A 24,744-nucleotide genomic window follows, 5' to 3' on the forward strand; every position below is an offset into this window, starting at 1 on the left:
AGGTGCTCCATCACCCCATACAGTTGGTCTGCACAGGACCTGACCACCCGTGAGCTGATGCCATCTGGACCCGCAGCTTTCCTGGCTTTAATCCTCCTCAGTTCTGATCGGGAACCCCGCTGGCCGTACAAATCTGCAACATGCGGGCAAGACGCCAGACAGGGAGCCATCACTGCAGGCTGAGGAACACTCTCTCACTGGCTGATGTATCACACACAGCGAGGTCCAACTGGCGCGTAAACCGGCGAGCCGCAGGCAATACGCCCATCTGGATGGGGGGAGCTGGCGTCCTAGCCCACCAAAAGGCCACATGGGGACTAAACCCGAAGGTCTACCCCAAGGCAGAGTGGCCGCTAAGCACTGTCCGCAGAGAGGGGAGCAGCAAGAGTGAACTCCATAAGAGACACTTGTGCACAGGCGGCGCTGCAGGCTGGAGAACACTCACTCACCGGCTGAAGAATCAGACTAGGTGAGGTCCAGCTGGCCCGTAAACTGACGAATGCGGGCAATAAGCCAGGGGAAGGGGAGCACAGCCCATTAGGCCACTTAAGCATGGCAGCTAGCTAATGCCATGACGCACAGTGGATGGCCCGAGCAGGATGTGATGCAAGGCCTGTCCTAGGAGCTGAGCATCCAACCTGCACCGTCCCACAAGGGGAGGGGCTGGTGGCTTAGTCCATGAAGAGTGGAGGGCCCAAGTGGGGAGGCGGCCCAAGTGGGGAGGCGACCCAAGTGGGGAGGCAACCCAAGGTCCGTCACCAGAGCATAGCAGCCACTCTGCGCTGTCCGCAGACAGGGGACTAGCAAGAGTGGACCCAACGAGACACGTGTGGACAGTCAGGAAGTGTGAAATGAGGGTAGATGACTCATGTGCTGCACACCAAATCTACGTGTGGTTACAAATAAAGAAGCCTGAACCGTGTAAACGTTGTGATGATGCGCTGCTCACATTTTTCAGATGTGTATAGAAAACCTGTGTAACTGTCATGTACTGTGTGCAGGCAGGAGGTTGGAATGGCCCAAAGTGGACTCGCAGAGGCAAACAGGTGAACTCAAACACAGGTTTATTGCTGGATGGCAAAAATTAACTAAACTGAAGATACAAATAAACTAAGTAAGGCAAGCTGACAGACAGAACACACAGGAAGAGACGATGGAGACAGACCAAGGAAACACAGACCTTAAATACACAGAGGCAGCAATCAGGAAATAGGAGACAGGAGGGAAACACAGCGTGACGTGAAAAAAGGCACATACCTTTGTCGTTGCGTGACGTATTCCTCGTCCACACGTAAACGCAAAAAAGGAGTTTTAAAAAATCTCAGTTTTTAGTGATTCAAAGTAAAACAGGAAGTGACGGGAACACACAGACGTGGGACCAGGGCAGGCACAGACACACAGAACAGAAGGAGTACGAAAACCAAAACCTAAAAACTAGAAAATACAGAACAGAAATGCCAAACACTCGCAGCCAAAAACCATAATGAGAGCAAGATAAAAAGTCCAAAACACCTGTTCAGGTAGCCTAACAGTTACTCATTTAACTCTTTTGGGGGTTTTGATTTTTAAGAAGAGAGTGGCTCTGATATATTTATTATTACTTATTTATTAAAATGTAAAAACAACAAACTGAAATTGTGTCACATCTGCTTAATTTTGTAAAGCCACAGATTTTAACTTGTTTTCTCTCTCAGGCTCAGACCAGCACACATCACATCAAACTCTTACAGGTCAAGAAAAGTTGTTGGACAGAAAAACATCATTTGAGTGGGAGGATTTTGGTTTTCCAACATATTAGTAACTGTCAGTGACGTTTATATTAATCAGGCTGAACTTTAGATCAAACTGTTTTACTTATTGTTTCATTTGTGCTTTGGGGAAGTTGTTTGTTTCCTGATCTTTTCCTGTCTTCTCTTATCAGACCTAATTCTACCAGACATGCTGTGGAAGTAAACAACAACAGTTTGGTCTGCATTTATTCAAAGATCACATCCCACAGACTTCGTTTAGAGGGTCCACACTGTAGATAGTCAAGTCTGCAAGTTTTTGAACAGTGCAATTTGTTTTGTGCCCAAATCATTTTGCAGGTCATCAGAATGATGGTTGGCAGTGCAAACATGGCCAATAATGACAGTTATTGGTCATGTTTGCACCCGACTTGTGTGTCGGGTGGTGGTCGGGGCTATTCAGACTGACAGTGGGACGTTGAATGTCACCTCTCTGATGGAGGCGGAGCCTGAGATTGTGGATTTTTCTTTTTGAATCATATTTGCATACAGTGTTATATTAATATAAGTGTTGTTCTCGAAATGTCATGGATGATAAAATATACTGTGATTTTTTTTTGAAGTAAGTTACCATTAATTGTTTTTTAATTTTGTAGAAATTAAATGTTTCTCAGTGGGTAAATTAGTATTTCACTGTCAAACATCAACTTATTCTTAGTGCTGAGTTTTAATTATTGATTTTCCAATTAAAATCGATTCATTAAATCCTGGATTGACTTTTAAATATAAATGTATTTTGCCAGAAACGCCAGAATCTCAGGTTGAAGCTTACAAAACTATTTCAACAACCACCAAACAGCTAAAATGAGAGAAACAGATTCCACATAAAGACATAAACAAACCCGACGCGTCACGATCTGTAAGATGTCGGCTTCCTTTCAGCCCCGATGGCAGCTCTCAGATTCTGAGCTGCAGGTTTCGTCTCCAACCAAAATTCACTGAACCAGCAGCAAAAGATCCAAACGACGCTTCACATTTAATAAACATCGTCATGAACTCTGTCTGTCTTTGGCCGTTTTGCTTCTCTGTGTACGTCAAGAACAGTTTCCCATCTCAAATGGGAGCAGAACCACCTGCTGATCAACGCCGGGAAAACGAAGGAGTTGGTGGTGGACTTCCGGAGACGCAGACCCACCACACTGACACCGGTGAACATCCAGGGAGTGGACATTGAGATAGTGGACTCTTACAGGTACCTGGGTGTTCACCTGAATAATAAACTGGACTGATGCTCTGTACAGGAAGGGTCAGAGCAGACTCTACCTGCTGAGGCGGCTGAGGTCATTTGGAGTCCAGGGAGCGCTTTTAAAGACCTTCTATGACTCTGTGGTGGCATCTGTCATATTTACAGTGTGGTATGTTGGAGCAGCAGTTTATCGGCAGCTGAGAGGAAGAGGTTGGATAAAGTCATCAGGAAGGCCAGCTCTGTGCTGGGATGCACCCTGGACCCAGTGCAGGTGGTGGGAGACAGAAGGACTCTGGCCAAAACAACTTCTCTGATGGACAGAGTCTCCCAGCCCATGCATGTAGATGTTGCTGCAGAGCTGCTTCAGTGACAGACTGCTGCATCCTCGATGATGAAGGAGCTGCAGGTCCTTCCTCCCTGCAGCTGTCAGACTGTACGATCAGAACTGCTCCCAACAAACATAGATGTTTACATCAATGCTGTAACTGCAATAAGTTAATTAACCGATTCACACTACAACCTGGTTTCCCTCTTATCTGTAGTTATTTAATTTAATAACTGTACAGTACTCTCTGTTTATAGTAACCATTGTCCTTAATGTAAATATGTAAGAACAATTGTGTATGTTTCTGTTCCGTGTCCTGTGTACTGTTTGTATATGTGTCTTTTTGGCTGCTGTTACAACCAAATTTCCCCTTGTGGGACAATTAAAGGATTAATCTATTCTATTCTATTCTAAATCTTTCTCTGCATTAGTCGCTTGCTTACGAGTGTCAGACCAACAACACGTGCAGATGTTGGCAGGAAGCGGCGGCGCAGAGGGACCAGACTGAATGCCAGGCACAGGTGCTGAGAGGCTGGAGCAGCGTGGACCTACCTGTGTTTGGTGTTCATTAACAGTCGGCTTTATTGAACGAGTCGTCACACAGATGAGCTGCAGTTTCCTCCCAGGCACAGCCCCTCCACTGCTGCACCAGTCAAATATTCATGTGCAAACTGGTTTAAGACATTTGTTATGGAATAAAATGATAAAATCATGAAGCACAGCAGTGATGTTTTCTAGAACTGTAGAGAGTTTGGCTGCAACTCAGGGAAAGAGTCTTTGAATCAAGGAGGGGGGGCTTAAGGGGACATGTTTAACGCTGTTACAATGCTGTGACTGTAGCCACTCCCCAACTCTGGTTATTGATCAGTGGTCATGACAGGTTGCATATTGATGAACATGAAACTGACCTCAGTCCATTGTTCCTTCAGTCATTGTGCAAATGCACCGTTTATCAGGTTGGAAACCTTAAACTGTGACCTGCAAACATACAGACGACCTCTGTGACCTTTCACACTCTGAGCCCAGGTCAGCCAATCACCACATCGGTTACAGCTTCAATTCAGTTTATGCTGCTTTACTTCGTTATTTCTCATTAACAGTCTGCACTTCTGTTTCTGATCTCGTCCGTCATGTTGCTCTCCTGGTGCAGTGATGCTGCCCTCTGCTGGACACAGTGGAACCACATCAAGCTCTAAGACTGAAAGTCTAACCAGTTCCTGGTGTTCACAGGAAACAAGCCGTTCATTATAAAGCTGAAAGTATCAAATATTCACAGCGAGAAGGTGAAACTATTCATGTAGTGCTGAGTCCAGGTGTCTCCATCCACAAGCAGAAATCATCAACATTAACATCAAAATATTTATTGGATGAACACGATTAAAATCCATCTCGTCCAATCAGCATGTAGAACAAAAATTACAATATATACACTCTTTTGTCTTTACAGCAGCTGGAGGCGAGCAGCCTGTAACGGGAATAAAACCTGAAGCAGGACGAGCTTCATCGTCCAAACATCTCCTGCGAGGCGTAGGTCATGTAGAGGAAGCCGTCCTCATCCTGGTACTGTTTGTACACCTGAGCCATGGTGAGCGACATGCTGGCCAGCCCGCTGTTGTTGATGAGCAGGTAGAAGGCCTGGCTGGGCAGCAGCGCCATGCGGTTCCTGAGGGGAGGAGCCAGAAGGAGCCAGCATTAATGAGAGTCAGCCTGTAGGCTGTTAGCTGCATCAGCACAACAGTGAAGCCAGCACAGCTGTTCAGTGAGGCGAGCACGCGTCAGCCATGTGCAGATTCCAGTTATGATTCGAGCATTTCAAGCATTCGTGCTCACGCGAGGGGGGGAGGGGGGGGGCACATGGAAACTGAGCAAGGGCAGAGTTTAAAGTGAAGCTTGAACCCTGTACAGGTATTCATCTGTCAGCGCCGAGATTATACAAAAGCTCCATCTGTCAGACTGAGGAGCAAATGTATGAGCGACTGCAGCACCGGCTTCAGTGAAGAGACGATCATGTACCACAAAACAGGAGATGATCCAAAACATTTGCCCCTAAAGCCACAACTTTGACCCTCTGATCAGACTAGAGCCCAAAACTGTCACTCACAACAAGATTTGCTTGTTGAGCTGGTGTGCAGCTTTCTCAGGAAACTCCCACAGAAACTTATTGACAAGCAGACGTTACCGTCAGTGGGCACGATTGTGGGGCAGCGAGGCTGAGACACTAAACCTTTGTGTTCTTAAAACAAAACTACAATACGTGTCTTTATGTTCACATGATTACAACTACTGAAAACTCAATGTTCCAAATGACAAACAGTTACTGGACGCAACTCTGGTTCTGTGAGTAGACAGAGCTCCGTGATTGGCTTGAGCAGCCAGCCTGTGCGCTCTGCTCCAGTCCAATCACTGAGTGATAAAGACTCTCACAGACTTTAGAGGTTTAAGGTTTGACAGACATGGATTAACTGTTAAGACACATCCTGTCACTTCATGTTTGCACAGCAGCTTCCTCAGGCCATCATGGCCGTCACAGATCCTGCTGTGTAAGCATAAACAACAACAAAGAGGTCAATAAAAGTGAAAGAGCAAAAGACTCCAAGTCAGGGGTGTCCAACTCCAGGCCTCGAGGGCCGGTGTCCTGCAGGTTTCAGATCTCACCCTGGGTCAACACACCTGAATCACATGATGAGTTCATCACCAGGCCTCTGGAGAACTTCAAGACATGCTGAGGAGTCATTTAGCCATTAAATCAGCTGTGATGGATCAAGGACACATCTACACCCTGCAGGACACCGGCCCTCAAGGCCTGGAAATTAACACCTGTGCTCTAAGTGAAACACGTCTCTGCCGTTCAGACAACGGGGGAGAGGGGGGGGAGAGGGGGGGGAGAGGGGGGGGAGAGGGGGGAGGGGGGGGGGGGGGACAAGACTCTAGAATAAAAGCTTCCCGTTTTTAAAATAAACATTAACTCAAACACATTTCTCCTCAGTGTAGAACTGAGGCGTGAGTATTGAGCTCTGCGTTCCTGTTAAAGGACTCCAGCATGTGTTCAGTGACGCTTGCCGGTACCTGATGATGGTGACGAACTGCGTCATGGTGAGCTCGTGCGGAACCAGGAACTTGGTCTTGTCCAGCGGAGGCAGAAACTTTTCCTTGTCGTACCTCTCGATGATGACCTGCAAGGCGCAGTGAGTGGGTGAGAACATAAAACACACCGTCTCGGACTCCGCGTGAGCCCCACCGCGCGCTTACCGGGACCTTGTTGGGGAACTTGGCCCTGATGCCCGCCACTTCCCGTTTCCTCGTTGCTGTGGACAGAAGAGAGACAGTGAGTTTGCTGGACATCAGTGTTGCTGCTGCTCGCGGCGGTGCCGGTTACCTAAACTCTTCCTCAGCTTGAACGGTTTGCTGTGCGGCTGACTTTTCTCGCGCGGAGCCATGGTGATGTAGAGCCGGGTCCATGTGCGCCAAGCAGCGAGCGCGAGTTAAATAGAGGCTGCAGCGCATCAGGTGATTAGCACATGGCAGCATGAGCGCGTGAATGTGCGGATTTAATTAGGTTAGAGTGCGGAGCAGGGCCGGCCCCAGCAGCTTTTAGGCCCAAGGGCAGCAGACAGCCCCCTCCACCCTCATCCTGGTTATTAAACAGGATTATTGATAATGTGCCTTTGAGAGAATTTAGAAAATGTTTAATGTTTTTCTTTAAGGACTGAATTTGTTCATCACAGTTACCACATGTTTTTGTCTTGTGGTAGAGTTGTTACTCCCCCACATTGAAAGGAGCTGGCTGAGGTGCCTGGGTGGTTCAGCATCTGCCTCAGATGCCTCTTGGGTTAGATAGTTAAACTGCCATCGCAGAGAGCCACAGCCAGAGAAGCAGATGGATGGACAGATAGAGGTATGGATGGATCATTTAAAAAATTGAAATTTAATTACATCAGATATTTAGAAGACAGAGTTCCTAACAACTCATGACCTCTACAGTGTAACCTTGATGACACAGCTTGGGGGGGGGGGGGGGGTCTCAACCTCCTGAGGTTGAGACTTTTCTTTGCAGGAGTCCTGGGCAGAGAATCAAGCAAGGGGAGAATGCTCCATGGAAGGGAACCAAGACTGCCTTCAGCCACTGTGCTCTGTAGGCGACTAGTCTTTAAAATTAGCTGCTGTAACAACCAGCTTTTAGGAAAAATAATGTGTTTCTTTTCCTCTTCAGCATCATCCGGGTACATAAACCTGAACCAGATCAAGGTAAATCATAGCAAACTGACTACGTAACAGGCGCTCTTCTTCACTTGGACCTTCCTCTGCCAATCACCTGCCACCAGCCAACCATGCAGGAAAATTCAGGGCAGTTTGAATTTCTAGGATTGTTTCACATAAACTGTTGGAGAAAAAAATGAATTACTGACCATAAAAGAATACTTATGATTCTAACTGATCACATATCACCAATGTATAGTTTTTGTGCTGTTTTCCAACCTATTTTGCTGTTATTTTCTCTTTGTATTCTTCTTCTTCTTCTTCTTCTTCTTCTTCTTCTTCTTCTTCTTCTTATTATTATTATTATTATTATTATTATTATTATTATTATTATTATTATTATTATTATTATTATTATTATTTTCTTTGTCGTTTGAGTCTATTTATATTGGGCCAGTCTAAAGTTAACACCAGTTTATGAATGGAGGATGCTTACTATTTAAATTGATATTGAAATCAACAGGAAAATAATAAATACATTCAATACATTCAAACACAGAATTCAGATCTGTTTATTTCTTTTTTACTTAATGTTTATTTTAATAAATAAAACAACAATAACAATAATAAGAGAGCTTCAGCTATTATATTTTGAAAATCCGGACAGGATGTGGTTGCTGCGTTCGTTCCGGCAGCTAGACTCTCCGCCGCTTTGACAGCTGGCTCGAGCAGGAGTTGTTCGGTTGATGGACCGCATTTTCCTGCGGAGGATATTTCACTGAAGCGGGAGTCAGCACTGGACTGAAGCCGCCCCGCATCGCTCACGGTCCGGCCATGGATGAGCAGGCGGGCCCCGGTGTCTTCTTCAACACCAGCGGCAGCTCGGGCTTACCCGGCGCGGGGAACGTTAAAGCTCCGCAGCCCGGGGACGGCGGCGGAGAGGCGGCCCGGGCTCAGTACAGCATCCCGGGGATTTTACACTTTCTCCAGCATGAGTGGGCCCGCTTCGAGGTGGAGAGGGCCCAGTGGGAGGTGGAGCGGGCCGAGCTGCAGGTAAGCAGCCTCTCGGTCGCAGGGGGTTTCATTGTTTAGGTTGCTAGCAGAACGGAGAGGCGCTGTACCGAAGTCCATTGGAGAATGTGGAAATTGTTCTTAAAATCGATTATCGGTGAATACATCGTCAGAGTAAAGTAAAACTTGTTGTTTACTTTGATAGAAAGTGTTTTTCGCTTAATTCGGCATAGGTTTAAGCCAGTAAGATTTATGTTTTTGTGTAATGTTTTTAACTTTTTGGAGGCTAGGTGCAGTTTGCATGTGCCTTGTCGCGCACGGGGCTCAGTACGCAGAATGACGCACATTCATTAAGTAACATAATGTTATGTGTTTGTAAGCGCTTCTTCTCTAATCGTGTTATCGCCGAATTCACGCTCCGATTCCAGTGTTTCTAGACGCGGTGCTCGGTACTGGTTTTACTGTTCGTTTCCCAATGTCAAGCGGGATGTGCGAGAATTGCGTAATATTTAAATGGCAGTTTCGCCTTGTGCTGTGTTCGCTGCGCTCTCTGCTAAGCAGGCTAGCTGCGGGTGACATTTCAGTCATTCCAGCCGGCTCTGTGTGGGTGTGAGCAGCTACCTGTCATGCAAGCTTACGTGTGTACTAAAAGTCCGCAGCCAGGTCACCTGAGACGTGCCAGGTTTACCTGAGCGGGGCAAACGTGCACGTAGAGCCGTGCTCGCTTTTGTTTGTGGGTTGTTGTTTTTTGGTTGGTTACCGGAATCGGTTAGTTTCCCAAACCGCCCCAGGAGGGCTTTGTCCCACAAAGATCAGTGCGTGTGTTCAGTTGAACGTGTCCGATAATGGGCGCGTGCACGCTGCGTGATCCCGTCCAGTCACGAAACGTTTGTGCGCAGATTTAAAAGCTGTAACCTTAAACCGAGACCCTGCCGGTGTTTTCCTTTCAGTGTGGAGCAGAGCCTCCGTGGGACAGCATGCAGGGCTCTTTATCCTGCTTTAAAAGAGGGAGGTCTGCATACCTACAGTCATGTTCAAAAATGAATTCAACATATCTGCAGCGGCAAAGTGAGTCAAAGCATTCAAAAGGCAACAAAAGCATTTTCACTTTAAAATGTTTAGTGGTGTCCGAGCTGCAGGAGTTTTTGGTGCTCTCGGAGTTGAAGAGCAGAGAGTCGGGTAAAGTGCTGCCTTCACTTTCAGCTGATGTAATGTCCAAAACAGAACATCATAGCTGCTTTCTGATGACAGATTTAGTTTATTTTGAAAATTTAAACACAAATAAAAAAAACAAACATCCCTTTTAATTAAAGTTTGAGCCACTTAGCAACAGGCAGCAGATTGTTGGTGTCCACTGCCTCTTCAGTTTATTATCCTGTGGAAAATAAAATGGCTCATATACCTCCCATTATTCTGGATCACTGACACTAAACGTGTTTTTAATAACAGACAAACGCAGCCTGTGACGCTCTTTGCTTTCTGAGAGTCATCCTACAAAACCAGCTGGGTTAGCGTCATTAGCACAGTCCTTCTTTTCACTCAGTCAAGGGTGAAGTTTTGCATCCAGACTCAGAGACGTCCGATTCCCAAAGACCTCGACTCCCTGTAGGACCAGCAAGGTCAGAGCTGCGTCTGCACGGGTCTGCAGACGTGGAGGTGAAAGGAAGCCTCCTGTTGGGCTTCCTGTTTTCACTGCTCACAGATCAGATCCAACAATCGTAACGGCGCGAAGCTCGGCTGCCTCCCAGCGAGTGCCTCGTGTGTCTTGGGTCAGTCCCACCTGTCCTCGCTGAGCACCGTCATGGTCACAGTGCTGAATGATTTCAGGGCCCACCTTCAAGTATAAGTTTGAAAGAACTGAATGGTTGATGCAACGAGCCAGCGTGTAGCCCCTTCTGTAGGAGGGATAACCTGCAGTGATGTTTCCTCATCAATCTGTCTCATCCCTGCGGAGGATGGACAGACGGCCTCACGCTGACTCTACGTTACGTTGTAGAGGAGCTCGTGGTCGTTTGAGCGCCGATCTGCTACTTGGCCTCTGTGGAAACCTGTTTGCATGACTGTGTGCTCACCTTGGTATTTTTGGTTGTATGTTTACCGTAGTGGATGCACAAGTAGTAGAAGAAGAACGCATCTCTAACTTCTGTTCTGTTGGAGTAAAGTTTCCATTCCTCGGTGCAGGAGCGACTCTGATGCTTCTGCTGAAATAACAAACGCCAAAACGATCGATGCGATCATATTTAATGGCTGAATTCTCTTCGTTTGCACTTCCAGCAGATGCTTTGTTGCAGCGTTATAAAATCAGAGTGTATCGATCCCTGCTGCGCATGTGTGGTGCAGGTGAGCGTTTCCTCCTGAAGGATGGCGGGCAGTGAGTCAGATGATCTCACGGCGTGTGGGACGCTTCACGCTCATGTCTTACATAAGCTCGAGTCATCGTCGGCCGAGCTTCGCTGACAGCTGGCTCGTAAAGGAATCACTTCCTGTGTGGCGGCTCAGCTGGTGCACCATTTAACACCCCCCCCCCCCCCCCCCCGGCCCAATCAGATAGCAGGCGTCTCTTTGTGTCTCTCAGCTGTCTGAGTGGCTTTGATGATAAAGAAGTCTGTCACACCGCCGCTCTCCACCCCGTCTAATTTGGAATTTTCCTTTCCATTGACCTGGGGGGAGGAGGGGGGGTGGGGGGTTGGAGGGGGGGTGATGATTGGAGCAGGACGGCGCTGGCTGGCCGACGAGGCCGGAGACCAATTTGTTCTGCTGCAGACGGGCTGCATGTCATCACGGGCTGAGATGGAGCTCGAGTGTCACTTCCTCTGAGGTAATCCTCCGCAGGGGAGAGGAAGAGGAGGAAGAGGAAGCTGGCACACAAGAACAGGAGAGATTACTCACAGTCTATTGTCCACAAACAAAGAGACAGGGCTGGAAGCTCTGAGCGACCAAGTCTGATTCCCCGTTGTGTTCACGACACCAGTAAAGACCAGTTAGGCGGGAGCGGTCATCAAAGACGGCGTCTACAAACACGTCCAGAGGTCTGTTTCAGGACAGCTAGCAGCCACCTGTCAGTCAGAGGCCACGCCCCCTCCAGCAGCCACCTGTCAGTCAGAGAGGCCACGCCCCCTCTAGCAGCCACCTGTCAGTCAGAGAGGCCACACCCCCTCTAGCAGCCACCTGTCAGTCAGAGAGGCCACGCCCCCTCTAGCAGCCACCGGTCAGTCAGAGGCCACGCCCCCTCTAGCAGCCACCGGTCAGTCAGAGGCCACGCCCCCTCTGGCAGCCACCGGTCAGTCAGAGGCCACGCCCCCTCTAGCAGCCACCTGTCAGTCAGAGAGGCCACGCCCCCTCTAGCAGCCACCTGTCAGTCAGAGAGGCCACGCCCCTTCTAGCAGCCACCTGTCAGTCAGAGAGGCCACGCCCCCTCTAGCAGCCACCTGTCAGTCAGAGAGGCCACGCCCCCTCTAGCAGCCACCTATCAGTCAGAGAGGCCACGCCCCCTCTAGCAGCCACCTGTCAGTCAGAGAGGCCACGCCCCCTCTAGCAGCCACCTGTCAGTCAGAGAGGCCACGCCCCCTCCAGCATCCACCTGTCAGTCAGAGAGATCACATTTGATTCCTTTAGCCTGAAAAGCCGTTCACAGATCAACGAGCTCGTCTCAGATGTTTTCAGGTGCAGCCAAAACTGGAGTGAACGTTTTCTTCCTTCCTCTGAATGAAGCTCAGCTTCGTCCCACTGACAGGAAACAGGAAGTTGTTGTTGTTTTTTTAAACTCCAGGTCGTCTCTGTCAGAAATATTCGAACCAATCTTGTGATGTTACCGGCAGCATTTTTATTCTTCCCTCTGTGCTGTTTTATAAAAATGTCTTACCGGGACCCTAGATCAGGGGAGACCAGGGGAATTCTGGGTAATTGTGCAGCTGACGGCCTGTGTGGACGTTACTGTTGCTCGATTACACCTTCAGATAAAATAAAAAGGTTTTTTTAATTGCTGGACGGCCACGTCAGAGCTGTGACACGGAGAAGAAGTTGTGCGTGAGGGAAGTTTGCCGCTCGGCTTCCTTCCTGTCCGGCCTCCTCTATTTAAAGGAAAAGTCTGTCCGCCCGGCCGGCACACGAGCGGTCACACTGTGGCTGATCCTTTATTATCTCACAGACAGAATAATCAGCGTGGAGTCCACCTCTGAGTGTTAGACGCAGTATTTTCGGAGCTTGAACAGCTGGATGTCAGCCTGCTTTATCGGCTGCTGCTTCCACAAAACCAAGACGCGCTTCTTCAGAGAGCGTTGGTGAACCTGCAGCCTGCTGTGCAGTAAAGTGCTGCAATGTAGACGTGTGAAGGTTCAAAAACACTGATGTATTCAGCCGACTGTACTCAGACTGGTGGTAGAGCTGTAGCTCTGATCTGAGCTGACGGCAGCATCATTCTGCTTCAACGTGAACAATCGGGGCAGAAAGAGAAATCTTGTATTTGTAACAAATAATATTAAAGCTGAGGGATGGGCTGCACAGCCAACGAGTTCTGAAATCAACACGACTGAAAAATATTCCTAATCGTTGCTGCATGCACGAATCACAACGAACGACAGACGGACAAAACAAACAGACGTCTGGCACAGCAGGAGGGAGAGAGCGTGTCCCTCCACACGGACCGTCCTCAGCAGCAACACAGCACCTTATATTATATTATATTATTTCGGAGTGTGTATGTGATGTGTTGTAAGTGTGTAAGTTCATCTCTGAATGCTTTACAAACATTCAGAGACAAACTTACACACTTGCTTTACTTCTCTCTGGGAAAACTTCCTCGGAGATGAAATGCTGGTTTGGTAGCAAAGCTCAAAATACACACAGCCTCTGTCACGTGACCACACTGCTGTGACGTGCTACAGTTATGAGCCGAGTTACGGCGTGTGGCAAGTTTTGTGAGGTGCTTTTTTTGATATTTAATGGATCGATTACATTTTTTATTTCTCGCCGATATCCGATCCAGTAATTTAGGTCAGTATCGGACTGATACGTAATATCGGATCGGTCCGTCTCTACTTGTAAACAGAGATGGGCAGTAATGCATTACTGTAATCCGATTACTTTTTTCAACGAGTAAAGTAAGGGATTACTATTGCAAAGAAGTAATTAGATTACTGTTACTTTTCCGTAAGCACGCTGCGTTACTGCGTTACCAATCCGTGATTTTGATTGTAAGAGTGTCTCATGACAATGACATCTGAGCGTGTGCAGATCAATGGATAACATGGAGTGATGGCGAGCATACGACCATGCAGGGTTTAAAGCATGGAAGTACTCGCATTACTTTGAGTTTGATTCTGTAAAAAAGTGACACAAACATCAGCGTCTGCTGTTCACTCTGCGTGGGAGGAAAACTTCTTTCTACAGCCATAAATGAAACTTCAAATCTGAGCGAGCAGCGAGCACACTGCCACGGGAACGTGACGCTGCAGGACAGAGCTCTGATTGGCCCGACGGTTTTTCTCACTTGATAAAAACTAATGAAAGCTGGGAAGGTTCGTCAGCCAGAGCATCTCTGCTTTGTGTCTAAATAATGCAGCGTGAGAAGAAGAGCAGCTGAGTGCGTTACGTAACGCCGAGCCGACCGTCCTCTTTAGCGCAGACGAGCTTCCACAACAACACTTCCTCCGTCTCTTTGTGCGACAACAAAAACGCTCCCCGGCCTGGATTCCTGCAGCTCAGTGCGTTCGTGTGAAGCTGCCGTATGAGGAATGGCATGCACACCTGCTGGTTTTGCGGGCGTTGGCGAATGTCGGCCCAAGCCATGCCTCCGCGCTGTAACCAGGCTTTGTTTAAACGGCCTTTAGCCACAATCTCTGCTGACAGGAGCGCCTCAGCCTGACGTGCTTACAGCACCAGGCACACTGTTTGGGAAGTCTGAAGTAGGATCATCTGATCAGATCACAGAGGGTCAGAGGTCAGGAGCCTTCTCGTGATGCGTTGGGGTGTTGCTGGGATATTTCCACTTCTCTCCACTGAGACAGGGAAATGAGTTCAGTGTGATAACGAACACTAAACAAGAGGAGCTGCAGGGCTTTGTTTCCTCCTCTGGCTCAGGAGACTCTGGAGCTTCCTGTGTGACAGACGAGGAGAGGAATCTGTCCCACACCTGTTGGGCGCGTGGATTCATCACAGAGTGGATTTTGGGGCGTGTGGGATGAAAAAGAGTGAAAAATTACAACCATCGGTGCCTCGAATCACAGAGGTTGTTATTTTGACACCAACAGCAATGGTGGTATGACAGGTTGCCAAGCAACACATATTATTTACATACGTTTTGACATGATGGCTGCTGCAACATGAGGCAGAGCGAGCTCGCCGTGACTGTTAGATAAAAACACGAGGAGCATCATTACTGCAGGGCTCAGCGGGTCAGGGATGGAGATCGGAGCGGGTCGATGGCGAGGGAGCGTCGCTGAACCGGGAGGACGACGGGCTTCAGGCCTCAGGAGGAGCGTGCAAGGTGTGATAAAACTGCGCTGTTGCTCTTTCTGTGTTAGAGACGGAGCTGCAGGAGAGGAAATCAAACTCGCCTTAACTCATGTTTGATTTTGGAAATCTTCAAAACAAAAAAAGATGAAATTGTGAGGGCGGGGTCATGCGGGGTCATGCGGGGTCATGCGGGTCATGCGGGTCATGCGGGGTCATGCGGGGTCATGCGGGGTCATGCGGGGTCATGCGGGGTCATGCGGTGTGTTGTCCGATTCCCAGACTCCACAAAGGAAAGTTTGCGTTTCCTAATGAAGGACAACAGGAAGTAGACGGGGAGCTGCTCGGCGTTCTCGCTCTAGATGTTCAGACTCTCCTCTTTGTTCTGCTCAGCCTTCCTCCTCCTCCTCCTCCTCCTCCTCTTCGAGGGTTTATGTTCTAATTAAAGTCTGGTCGGCTCCAGAGCGGCACGTCTGTGGTTGACGTTCCCTGAGGGAAAGCGGCGAGTGGGCCTCGTCACAGCGTTTTTCCTGCCCCCCCCCACCCGCGCCTTGCTTTCTGCCTCTTGCTTGATCTCGTCTCCTCTTCATCATATCAGAGATCTTCTTCCCGTCTTCATCCGTCTCCTTTATTCCCCCCACTCTTCTCCTCCCAGCTTCCATCCAGCTCCTCGCCTCCTTTGTGAAATCACTCGTGGAGTTTGGTGTTATGACGATGATGCCAGTGGCGTGGGCTGCTCCAGTTTGCCGCAAATCTTTGTGCAAATCAGAAATGAGACGACAGGAAGATCGTTACAGGAAATGAAGGAGGGTGGGACTGACAGCAGGAGGCTTTGCTTTCCCCGCCTCCCCGTGTCCTCGCGGCCCGGTGTCTGCTACAAACATCTGAATGTTTCCAGTCTGTGTTTCAGAAACGTCGCTGAGTCTCTTCTGTCAGCTCAGTAACGACTGGATATGTGGACGTGGCGAGGTGATGGTAACGCGGGGAGGGTTTATGGAAGCGCACGTCTGTAAAGGAAAGCGCTGTGGTTGATTTTAGTGTGAGGCAGGACTAAATGAGAGCTTCTGGGCCAGAACGCACACGCTTTTTTATTGGCTGCTTACAGCATCATCATCATCATTTTTCTTTGCTCTGACCCAGGAATCCCCCCCCCCCCCCTCACTCAGCAGCTTTCCTCTCCACCACCCCCCCTCCTCGTCTCCTGGAGGAATAATCCCCTCATTGCTCCAGATTTAAGCGGAGGGAAATCCCCCTCGTCTCCAGTCCCAGAACGCCGTGTTTGCTTGATGCCCCTGCAGCGAGGGAGGTGGGCTGAGAGTCGGCGTGTTCGAGCTGCTGATGGAGGTTAAACGGGGCCACAAAGTGTCGGTAGCTGTGTGATCTTTCTGTCACACGGAGGCTGAAAACTCGATTCTTGCGACTCACATTCTCTCTGCGGTAAATCCCAAACATGTTTTCAGATGGATTTCAATCTCTCGCCCGTTCCAAGAACGTAACCGTGCTGAGAAACGAGGAAATGCAGGGACCGCCATCGCCGCCGGCTGTTTCTGGCTCGGTGTTCGCCGCCTGATACACAAACTGTTTGTCTCTGTACATCATTTCAGCCGTCGTCACGCCTGTTTATAACTCACCTGTTTAAATTCTATTAAGTATTGCATGATTAGGGGGCGTGGCCTCTTTGACTGACAGGTGGATGGTGACACAGGCGGCTGTAGCTGCTGGCTTCACCTGAGCTCCACCTGTGGACCGTGTTAGTGCTGTTGGAGCCTTTTTAATGACATCATGTGACCAATAACATGTCTGCTGAGCATCCGAGGAGGCGGAGCTCCAGGTTTGGTGTGAGATATTCCAGGGTTTTGATTGGATGTTGCAGATTAGCAGGTCTCTGCGTCTCTGCTTTAATCAGATTTTATTCAGTCAGACTTGAAACCAGCGACTGAGACATAAACTGGTCAGGAAAGAGTTTACCCGGCTCACCGACCAATCACAGTCTGCGTTACATCCAGAGGTGTCGCCCCCTGCTGCTCAGAGGCAGATTTAAGGCTCTGAATATCTCGTGTATTTGATAAAGAGCGTGATTTGAATCGTTTGTTTTCATACCGAATCTGCAGCCCGTCAGGATTCAGAGGTCTCGTTGATCTGTGAGTTTGTTCTGGGCGATGAGCCGCTCAGCTGTGCGTCCGCCCACGCCGCCTGTCCAGCAGGATGGAGGTGTTGCTTGTGTCTCGCCGAATCTCAGAGGTGAAGATGCCGACAGCTCGTCAGGAGAGAAATGTTCACTGCTGGATGTTGACTTTCTCCACAAGTGACATCAGTTAGTCAGCCGTCATCCCACAACACTTTATTCCACCCGTGCTGTGGAAACTACAACCGCTATTTATCAGCTGTGTACAATCCTACTATTTTCCTCTTAGTGTGTTTACGGTGTGTGTGAGTAACGAGCTGCACGCACGCTGAGCTGTTTGTCCCAGGCATCTGAAAGAAAAACGATTTTGAGTGTCAGTCCTGAGAAGTCAGTCTGCAAACGTTCGCTCTGAGGCGAGAGGCTCACCTGCTCGCGTCACGTGCAGGTGTCTGCGCAGCGAGCCAAACTCATGTAAACTTTCTCTGTCGACTCAAATAGACGAATCCCTGAGGTGGGATTCTTCAGACGCTCAGGAATGTGGGAGGAGCTTGTTGATGAAGGTGACTTCCTGTGAGGGACAGAACATGCCTGACTCCAGCCGTCGGACTCCTGCCCGTCGCTTTGGCGGCTGCAGATATTTGTGGCTTTCCAGCGTGATTAGACGGATGCGAGTGGCGTGCAAACGCATCATCACTTCGAGCTTCACCTCCGATGTGACAGCAGCAAAGCGGCGCGGTCAGGAGGTCGTTTGAGGACATTTTGGGATCCGCCCACAGATTCGGACGGACTCATATCGCCGCCGCTTCAACTAAAACAGCTCACTGCTTCCTCCTGTGCTTTTATTCTGAAGTTTGGGCTGAAGCGGTCTGATGTTTCCTGCAGCGTCGGCGTCATTGAACCGTTTTTAATGCACGACTGCTCTGCCTGGAAATAAGCAGCCGTGCATCAGCTTCAGCTTCGGTTATTAAGCAGCTGTTTGTCTGTTTTCACCAGCTTGGCGTTTATATCAGGAAGTGCTGGCGTGCACACTGGGGGCTTCCACTGGGATCAGCTCGCGTTCCCTTTTATGTTTAATTAGCAGATAAGGAGTCGTTTTTATGAATGAAAGCGGCTCCTTTGAATTTCGCCTCCCTCTGCGATCCGATGTGGAGCGCCGACGCGCTTCTATAAATAAACAAAGGCTGATGGGAACAAGTGGGTTACCCAGTTTGTAGAGCGAAAGGTCTCTGAGTGGCTGCACTTCCTGCCAGATGGCGTCGTGTCAGGAGACCAGATATCCACCTGGATTTAATCCAGAAGGAAGTTTTATTTAAAATTTTATCTGCTGAAACAGAAGTGAAGGTTTGAACCTGTGACCTCAGACAAAGTGCAGCCTCTGCTTTACAGTTTATAGAACAATTATGAATAAATCATCAAATCAATCAAAATCAGCAGTAAATCCATCCTTTTTCCCTCAGAGCTTCAGTTCATCCTGGAACTATTAACAATGATGATGACAGCTCAGTGCAGACCCACAGAGTGTCTCTGCTGATCGCTCTCTGACCTCAGGAGAGAAGACGAACTCCGTCCTGGCTGAAACTCCTTCAGAACAACGAGCTTTTTAACATTCTGGTAACTGCAGTTTTGGGTGCGCGCTCAGAGATGCGCCAACAGATCCGTCCTTGTGAATAACAGGACAGGACTAACCTCTGTACCGCCGCGCTGTTACAACTTAATATACAAAACCTTGCTTTGGTGTAGGGCTGCCACGATTAGTCGACTATCAAAATCGTCGACGACTAATTTAATAGTCGACGCGTCGTTTGAAGCTTTGTAAGATCACAAAAGACGCAGGAATAAGTAGTAGGATTTAAGAGTGTAATAACGGACTGAAACAGAAGATGGCAGCACTGCATGTACAAGGATGCCAGCTGCCGTTAAACCCCGAAGAAGAAGAAGCTGTGTCCCAGAATTCATAGCGCAGCCCAGCTCAGTTTCCAACAATGGCGGCAGCTAGTTAGTTTTAATATTACTCTTATTATTCTTTCTGGGTCACAAAATAAATGTTTAACATATTTTCAGGCGAGAATGTAGCTGTGTAAACCTCAAATATCTGCTCAGTTTATCAAGACACCACATATTTTCAAAAGCGCTCCGACGTTTTCGGAGAGTCTGTTACCCACTAGCTCGATAGCTAGCCGGGGGCTAGGCTCACTAGAGCCGTGAGAACACCGGACTCCCGGCTAATCGTTTTCAAACCCACCGCTGTCTTTCGCTACTCAGGTTAAACATGATATATAAGTCACTTAGATAACTTAAAAATGTTATTGTTTGGCTTTTTTTTAGTATTTTATTTGTTCCTGAGTAAATCGGTTTGGCTGAGATTAAAGTTATAGTTTTTACACAGCTGAATAAACGTCAAGCAGACAGCTGATTATCAGAAGTGTGAGATGCTCGAGAATTTACTCCGGTGTCCTGTTATATTTTAGACAGCAAGGAGTTTATTAAACTTCACCGAAACAATCTGCTAATTTCATTAAAATTTAATAAACTATCATCTTGTCTTTATTTTTAGTTAGCACATACCTTAAACACTTAAAGCTGTAAGCTAATGATAGTTATATAAGAGCAGATGCTGCTGGTGCAATAAGCTGTAGTTTTACGTCCAATGGATGATGATCTGATTAGTCGACTAATCACAAAAATAATCGGTGACTAGTCGACTATCAAAATAATCGTTTGTGGCAGCACTACTTTGGTGTCACCGAAAGGATGTGGAGAGAAAAACAGAATCTGAAAATGAGCAGCATCCACAGAGGAAGTCATTCCACAACCAGTTCAATTTTATTTATAACGTGCTTTATATTGTAAGGACCTTACAGTGACACAGAGGAAACTCCGACAATCAGAGGACCCGCTTTGAGCAAGCAGATCCTTTCCATCGTGGTTAGCGTATCAGATGACTTTCAGGCTAACGGGAGTGAAAAGCAGCGTGACTGAAGCGGAGCGTGAGGCGGTCAGACTCGCCTCTGGCTGGCAGCTCGAGCAACACTCAGTAAAATCTATAATTATGAGTGAAGACGCCCCCGACGCGCTGCAGATGCCTTCCTACACAAAGGCCCTGAAACATCCCACCAAGTTCACCGCCATCCTCAGACGCCATGGCAACAGACGAGCGAGCGTCACAGAGCTCAGACGAGGCTCTCATCTCGACATCTGCATCATCAAAGGCTGAACGAGCTCAGGCTGAATACCTGCTTCAGTCACAGCTGAGCTCTGCTGTCAGATGAACCTCGGAGGCTGAAATCACTGCTTTTGTATATCACAGAAAACAATCTGTCACTTTATCAGATAATCAACAATAAATAATCATTACTGTGATTAAAGATGTTTTAATCTCGTCACAGGTATAATTTGGTAGCGATGTCAGGTGTTATAAACACTACATTTTTATTTTAGTCATAATCAACTGTCAGCCTGCAGTTCCTCTGCTGGACAGCAGGGGCAGCAGTGAGTCGGTTACAGTAGAAGTAACGTGTTTACGGCCTGATACAGACTGTTCGGTCTCTGGATAATTTCCCCTTCATACCACCTGCACGGGGAGGATGTTGTTATAACTCAACTCTAAAGTTTGCATTTATTAGGGGCGTGGCCTCTGACAGGTGGATGATGACACAGGCGGCTGTAGCCGCTAGCTTCACCTCAGCTAACTGTTCCTCTGCACCATGTGTGGTGCTGGAGCGTTTTCAGTGCAATTATCTGATCACTGATTCGCTGCGGTTCCTCCTGGGTGTCTCGAGGTCGTCTCAGGGACTTGGATGTCTCGGCTTTGGAGGGGAGGGCTTCTGCTTGGCCCTGAGACCTGGAAGTGACAGAAGATTATTTGATGATGACGGGGTTTTGGGGGTTTTAGCTGTTCGGTTCATTTTTTAAATTTTTAGTTTGGCCTCAAACGCAGCAGCTGCCCGAAATCAGCCACTGACCGGCTGATTATCAGCAGCCTGACCGCAGCAGCAGGGCCGTCGCTCATTTTCAGAAGGAAAGTTTCCCGTCGTCGAGATGCAGATGCATCGATAGCCTCGAGTGAAGAGCGACCCAGATCAACGTGTTTGACATGAGTGGAGCGTCCTACTTCCTGTGTGTGTGTGTGTGTGTGTGTGTGTGTGTGTGTGTGTGTGTGTGTGTGTGGGTGCGTTAAAAGGACGATGTTTAAAATGGAAATGAAGTCAGAGTATGACCTCACTGGCACGTTGCGTGTCAGAGGCTGAAGCTCATCCTCATTGGCTGCGGTTCATTTATTTGTTTTTAGCAGAAACGTTTCTGGTTTTGTGTTGAAACCTTTTAAAATCTGAAGCATCAAATGATTTTTACAATCGGTGTTTGATGATTTGAACCTCGTGCTCAGTCATCCAGGTAAGGAAATCCCGGGGTTGGCTCGTGTGGCCGCGGCGTTTTCAGTGGGAGAAACGTTTCGTCATCATCCAGGTGACTTCTGAACAAGTCTGCTCTTCAGTCTTGACTTTAGTTTGTATTTCATGCAGTGGTCTGTTTGGAGTTTCTCATTTTTATTAAAACGTCCATATTTTAAAGCTCGCGCTGATGTCAGAGATCTTAGTGACGGCTGATGTGGCGCTCTGGTCTCAGCTGTCTGTGAGCAGCAGCTCAAAGCTGTGCACACTCCTCTCAGCCAGGGTTGCATCATAAATGCCTCTGAATGTTCACTCGGTTGATAAACGTGATAAAAGTGGCTGCAGCGTCGCCGCTCTGCCAGCTGGATGTTTGCTGTGAGCTCTCATGTTATAACAGCTGACCTGATTCTGAAGCAACTGTACACACAAACAGACGACGATGAGGAGGAGGAGGAGTGTCGGGAGGTTTGAGGATGACGTCGGCGCTGATGTGCTGGATCCAGCAGGGGAAAAGCTGAGTCCCTGCATGCAGCGCCTTTCAGCAATCTCTTAAACCAGGGGTAGGCAACTCCAGGCCTCGAGGGCCGGTGTCCTGCAGGTTTTAGATCTCACCCTGGGTCTTCACACCTGAATCACATGATTAGTTCATTACCAGGCCTCAGGAGAACTTCAAGAAACGCTGAGGAGTCATTTAGCCCTTTAAATCAGCTGTGATGGATCATGGACACATCTAAAACCTGCAGGACACCGGCCCTCGAGGCCTGGAGTTGCCCACCCCCGTCTTAAACGGTCGCATTCCAGGACGCTCACTGAGACGCTTCAACATCTGATTGGCTGTTACCTGACTGCACTGTCAGGTAACGACACGTCGTCATGCAGCATCCGCTCATGACAATAACCTCATTTTATTAAACCAGGCACAACTAGGTTATCCTCATCAGCCAATTAAAATGGAGCTCCGCCTTCTTGAACTTCCTGTTACTACAGTATAGCGCTGCCACGATTAGTCGACTAGTCACGATTACGTCGACTATCAAACTCGTCGACGACTGATTTAATAGTCGACGCGTCGTTTGAAGCTTTGTAAGATCCCAAAAGACGCAGGAATAAGTAGTAGGATTTAAGAGTGTAATAACGGACTGAAACAGAAGATGGCAGCACTGCATGTACAAGGATGCCAGCTGCCGTTAAACCCCGAAGAAGAAGAAGCTGTGTCCCAGAATTCATAGCACAGCGCAGCTCAGTTTCCAACAATGGCGGCAGCTAGTTAGTTTTAATATTACTCTTATTATTCTTTCTGGGTCACAAAATAAACGTTTAACATATTTTCAGGCGAGAATGTAGCTGTGTAAACCTCAAATATCTGCTCAGTTTATCAAGACACCACATATTTTCAAAAGCGCTCCGACGTTTTCGGAGAGTCTGTTAGCCACTAGCTCGATAGCTAGCCGGGGGCTAGGCTAACTAGCGCCGTGAGAACACCGGACTCCCGGCTAATCGTTTTCAAACCCACCGCTGTCTTTCGCTACTCAGGTTAAACATGATATATAAGTCACTTAGATAACTTAAAATGTTATTGTTTGGCTTTTTTTTAGTATTTTATTTGTTCCTGAGTAAATCGGTTTGGCTGAGATTAAAGTTATAGTTTTTACACAGCTGAATAAACGTCAAGCAGACAGCTGATTATCAGAAGTGTGAGATGCTGGAGAATTTACTCCGGTGTCCTGTTATATTTTAGATAGCAAGGAGTTTATTAAACTTCACCGAAACAATCTGCAGATTTCATTAAAATTTAATAAACTATCATCTTGTATTTATTGCTGGTGCAATAAGCTGTACGTTTTATGTCCAATGGATGATGATCTGATTAGTCGACTAATCGCAAAAATAATCAGTGACTAGTCGACTATCAAAATAATCGTTTGTGGCAGCCCTACTACAGTAACCTCACAGCAGCCATGTTATTGGTCAGATGATGTCATTAAAAATGTGCCAGAGTGCTCCAACAGCACAAACACAGTCCAGGGGTCCAGCTAGCAGCTACAGCCGCCTGTCAGTCAAAGAGGCCCCGCCCCTAATGATTCATGCAGTCATACAGGCTGTGAACATGTTTATTTCTGCTGTAATGTTGGTCTGTGGGGACTGAATCGCTGCTGGAGCCGCCAGTGGACGTTACAGGAACTGCAGCTGTAATGTTCCTCAGCCAAGTCTGCGGGTGGGGTCAACCCTGATGGCGGGTGGGGTCAACCTGATGGCAGGTGGGTCACATGGTGCCCGTTCCCACGCTGCGGGGTAGGTGTTAGTCAGTCACAAGTCTCCCATCAGTCCTGCAGACACCCGGTCACCCATTTCCCAGGAGGCTTTGGGGCCCTCAGGCTTAAGGATGTGGGGCGATCAGCTCTATAGAGCAGCCATGTGTCAGGTGTTGGTGACTTCCTTCTGACTGAACACGATGAATCAGGTTTTGTTATGTTATTGTTTGTTAGGTTAAGTTATTTATGCTGCTGATCCAGGATCAGACCGCAGGACTGAAGGTGCTGGATTATTGTAGATGTCCCACCAAACCGCTGCTGCATGCTGTTTGTGTTTTGCTCAGAGGCTAACTCCAGTGTGGGCTCCTGAACGCACCACAGTGCAGCTGCTGAGTCTCACACTGTCGGTCTGCACTGTAACGAGCCGACGATTGTGACTGTGCGAACGGCGCCGCGTCGTTCCCCGCTGGGTCCCAGTGGAGTTGGTCGGTAATCCGTCCACAGCCGTCTTCGCCGTGTTTAATGGAGATTAGATGTGTTTATGGACCTCCTGAGGCGTCGTTAATCTCGTCGCTGCTCGCTGTTCGCTCGCTTTGCTTTTTGTGTGCGTTTCTGTCTTTAGCCTCATTCAGTTAAGTGAACTTTGGTGTTTAATCAGACTCGCAGCAGGGACTGAAGCTGCACGTCTGGAGTGGGAGAATATGTTAAAATGAAGTTTAAACCTCGACCCCGCCTTCATTTGGTGTTTCCTCTGCTCGCAGGCTCAGATTGCCTTCCTGCAGGGCGAGAGGCGGGGCCAGGAGAACCTGAAGAAGGACCTGGTGAGACGAATCAAGATGCTGGAGTACGCTCTGAAGCAGGAGAGGTGAGATCCTTTTACCAGGGTCACAGGCTCAGGCCTATTAACACATGCATGTCTTTATCCTGTCTTCCTTCTCTCACCCCAACCAATCACAGCAGATGGCCGCCCCTCCCTGAGCCTGGTTCTGCTGGAGGTTTCTTCCTGTTAAAAGGGAGTTTTTC

The 24,744-nt window shown here is 48.2% G+C and overlaps 2 protein-coding genes across 2 annotated transcripts in view; one reads left to right on the forward strand and one right to left on the reverse strand.

Annotated features, from left to right (window-relative positions):
- Positions 1–4,703: 4,703 nt before the first annotated feature.
- map1lc3c (microtubule-associated protein 1 light chain 3 gamma) lies at positions 4,704–6,815 on the reverse strand. The gene is made up of 4 exons (XM_087842313.1): positions 6,675–6,815; positions 6,548–6,603; positions 6,365–6,471; positions 4,704–4,961 (listed from the first exon to the last, which is right to left on the reverse strand). Exons 1-4 carry the CDS (start codon positions 6,733–6,735, stop codon positions 4,799–4,801), a joined length of 387 nt encoding a protein of 128 aa, XP_087698439.1. The 5' UTR covers positions 6,736–6,815; the 3' UTR covers positions 4,704–4,798.
- A 1,370-nt stretch (positions 6,816–8,185) lies between these two features.
- The window catches only part of strn (striatin, calmodulin binding protein), a 28,888-nt gene continuing 12,329 nt past the window's right edge, over positions 8,186–24,744 (forward strand). The window contains exons 1-2 of the mRNA XM_087842274.1: positions 8,186–8,548; positions 24,483–24,586. Coding sequence (XP_087698400.1) covers positions 8,330–8,548; positions 24,483–24,586 — 323 coding nt within the window. The 5' untranslated portion in view covers positions 8,186–8,329. The remainder of the gene's footprint in view (positions 8,549–24,482; positions 24,587–24,744) is intronic.

Source organism: Neolamprologus brichardi, chromosome 6, assembly GCF_056152115.1.
Source record: "Neolamprologus brichardi isolate AB-2024 chromosome 6, ASM5615211v1, whole genome shotgun sequence".
NCBI classification, from domain to species: Eukaryota; Metazoa; Chordata; class Actinopteri; order Cichliformes; family Cichlidae; genus Neolamprologus; species Neolamprologus brichardi.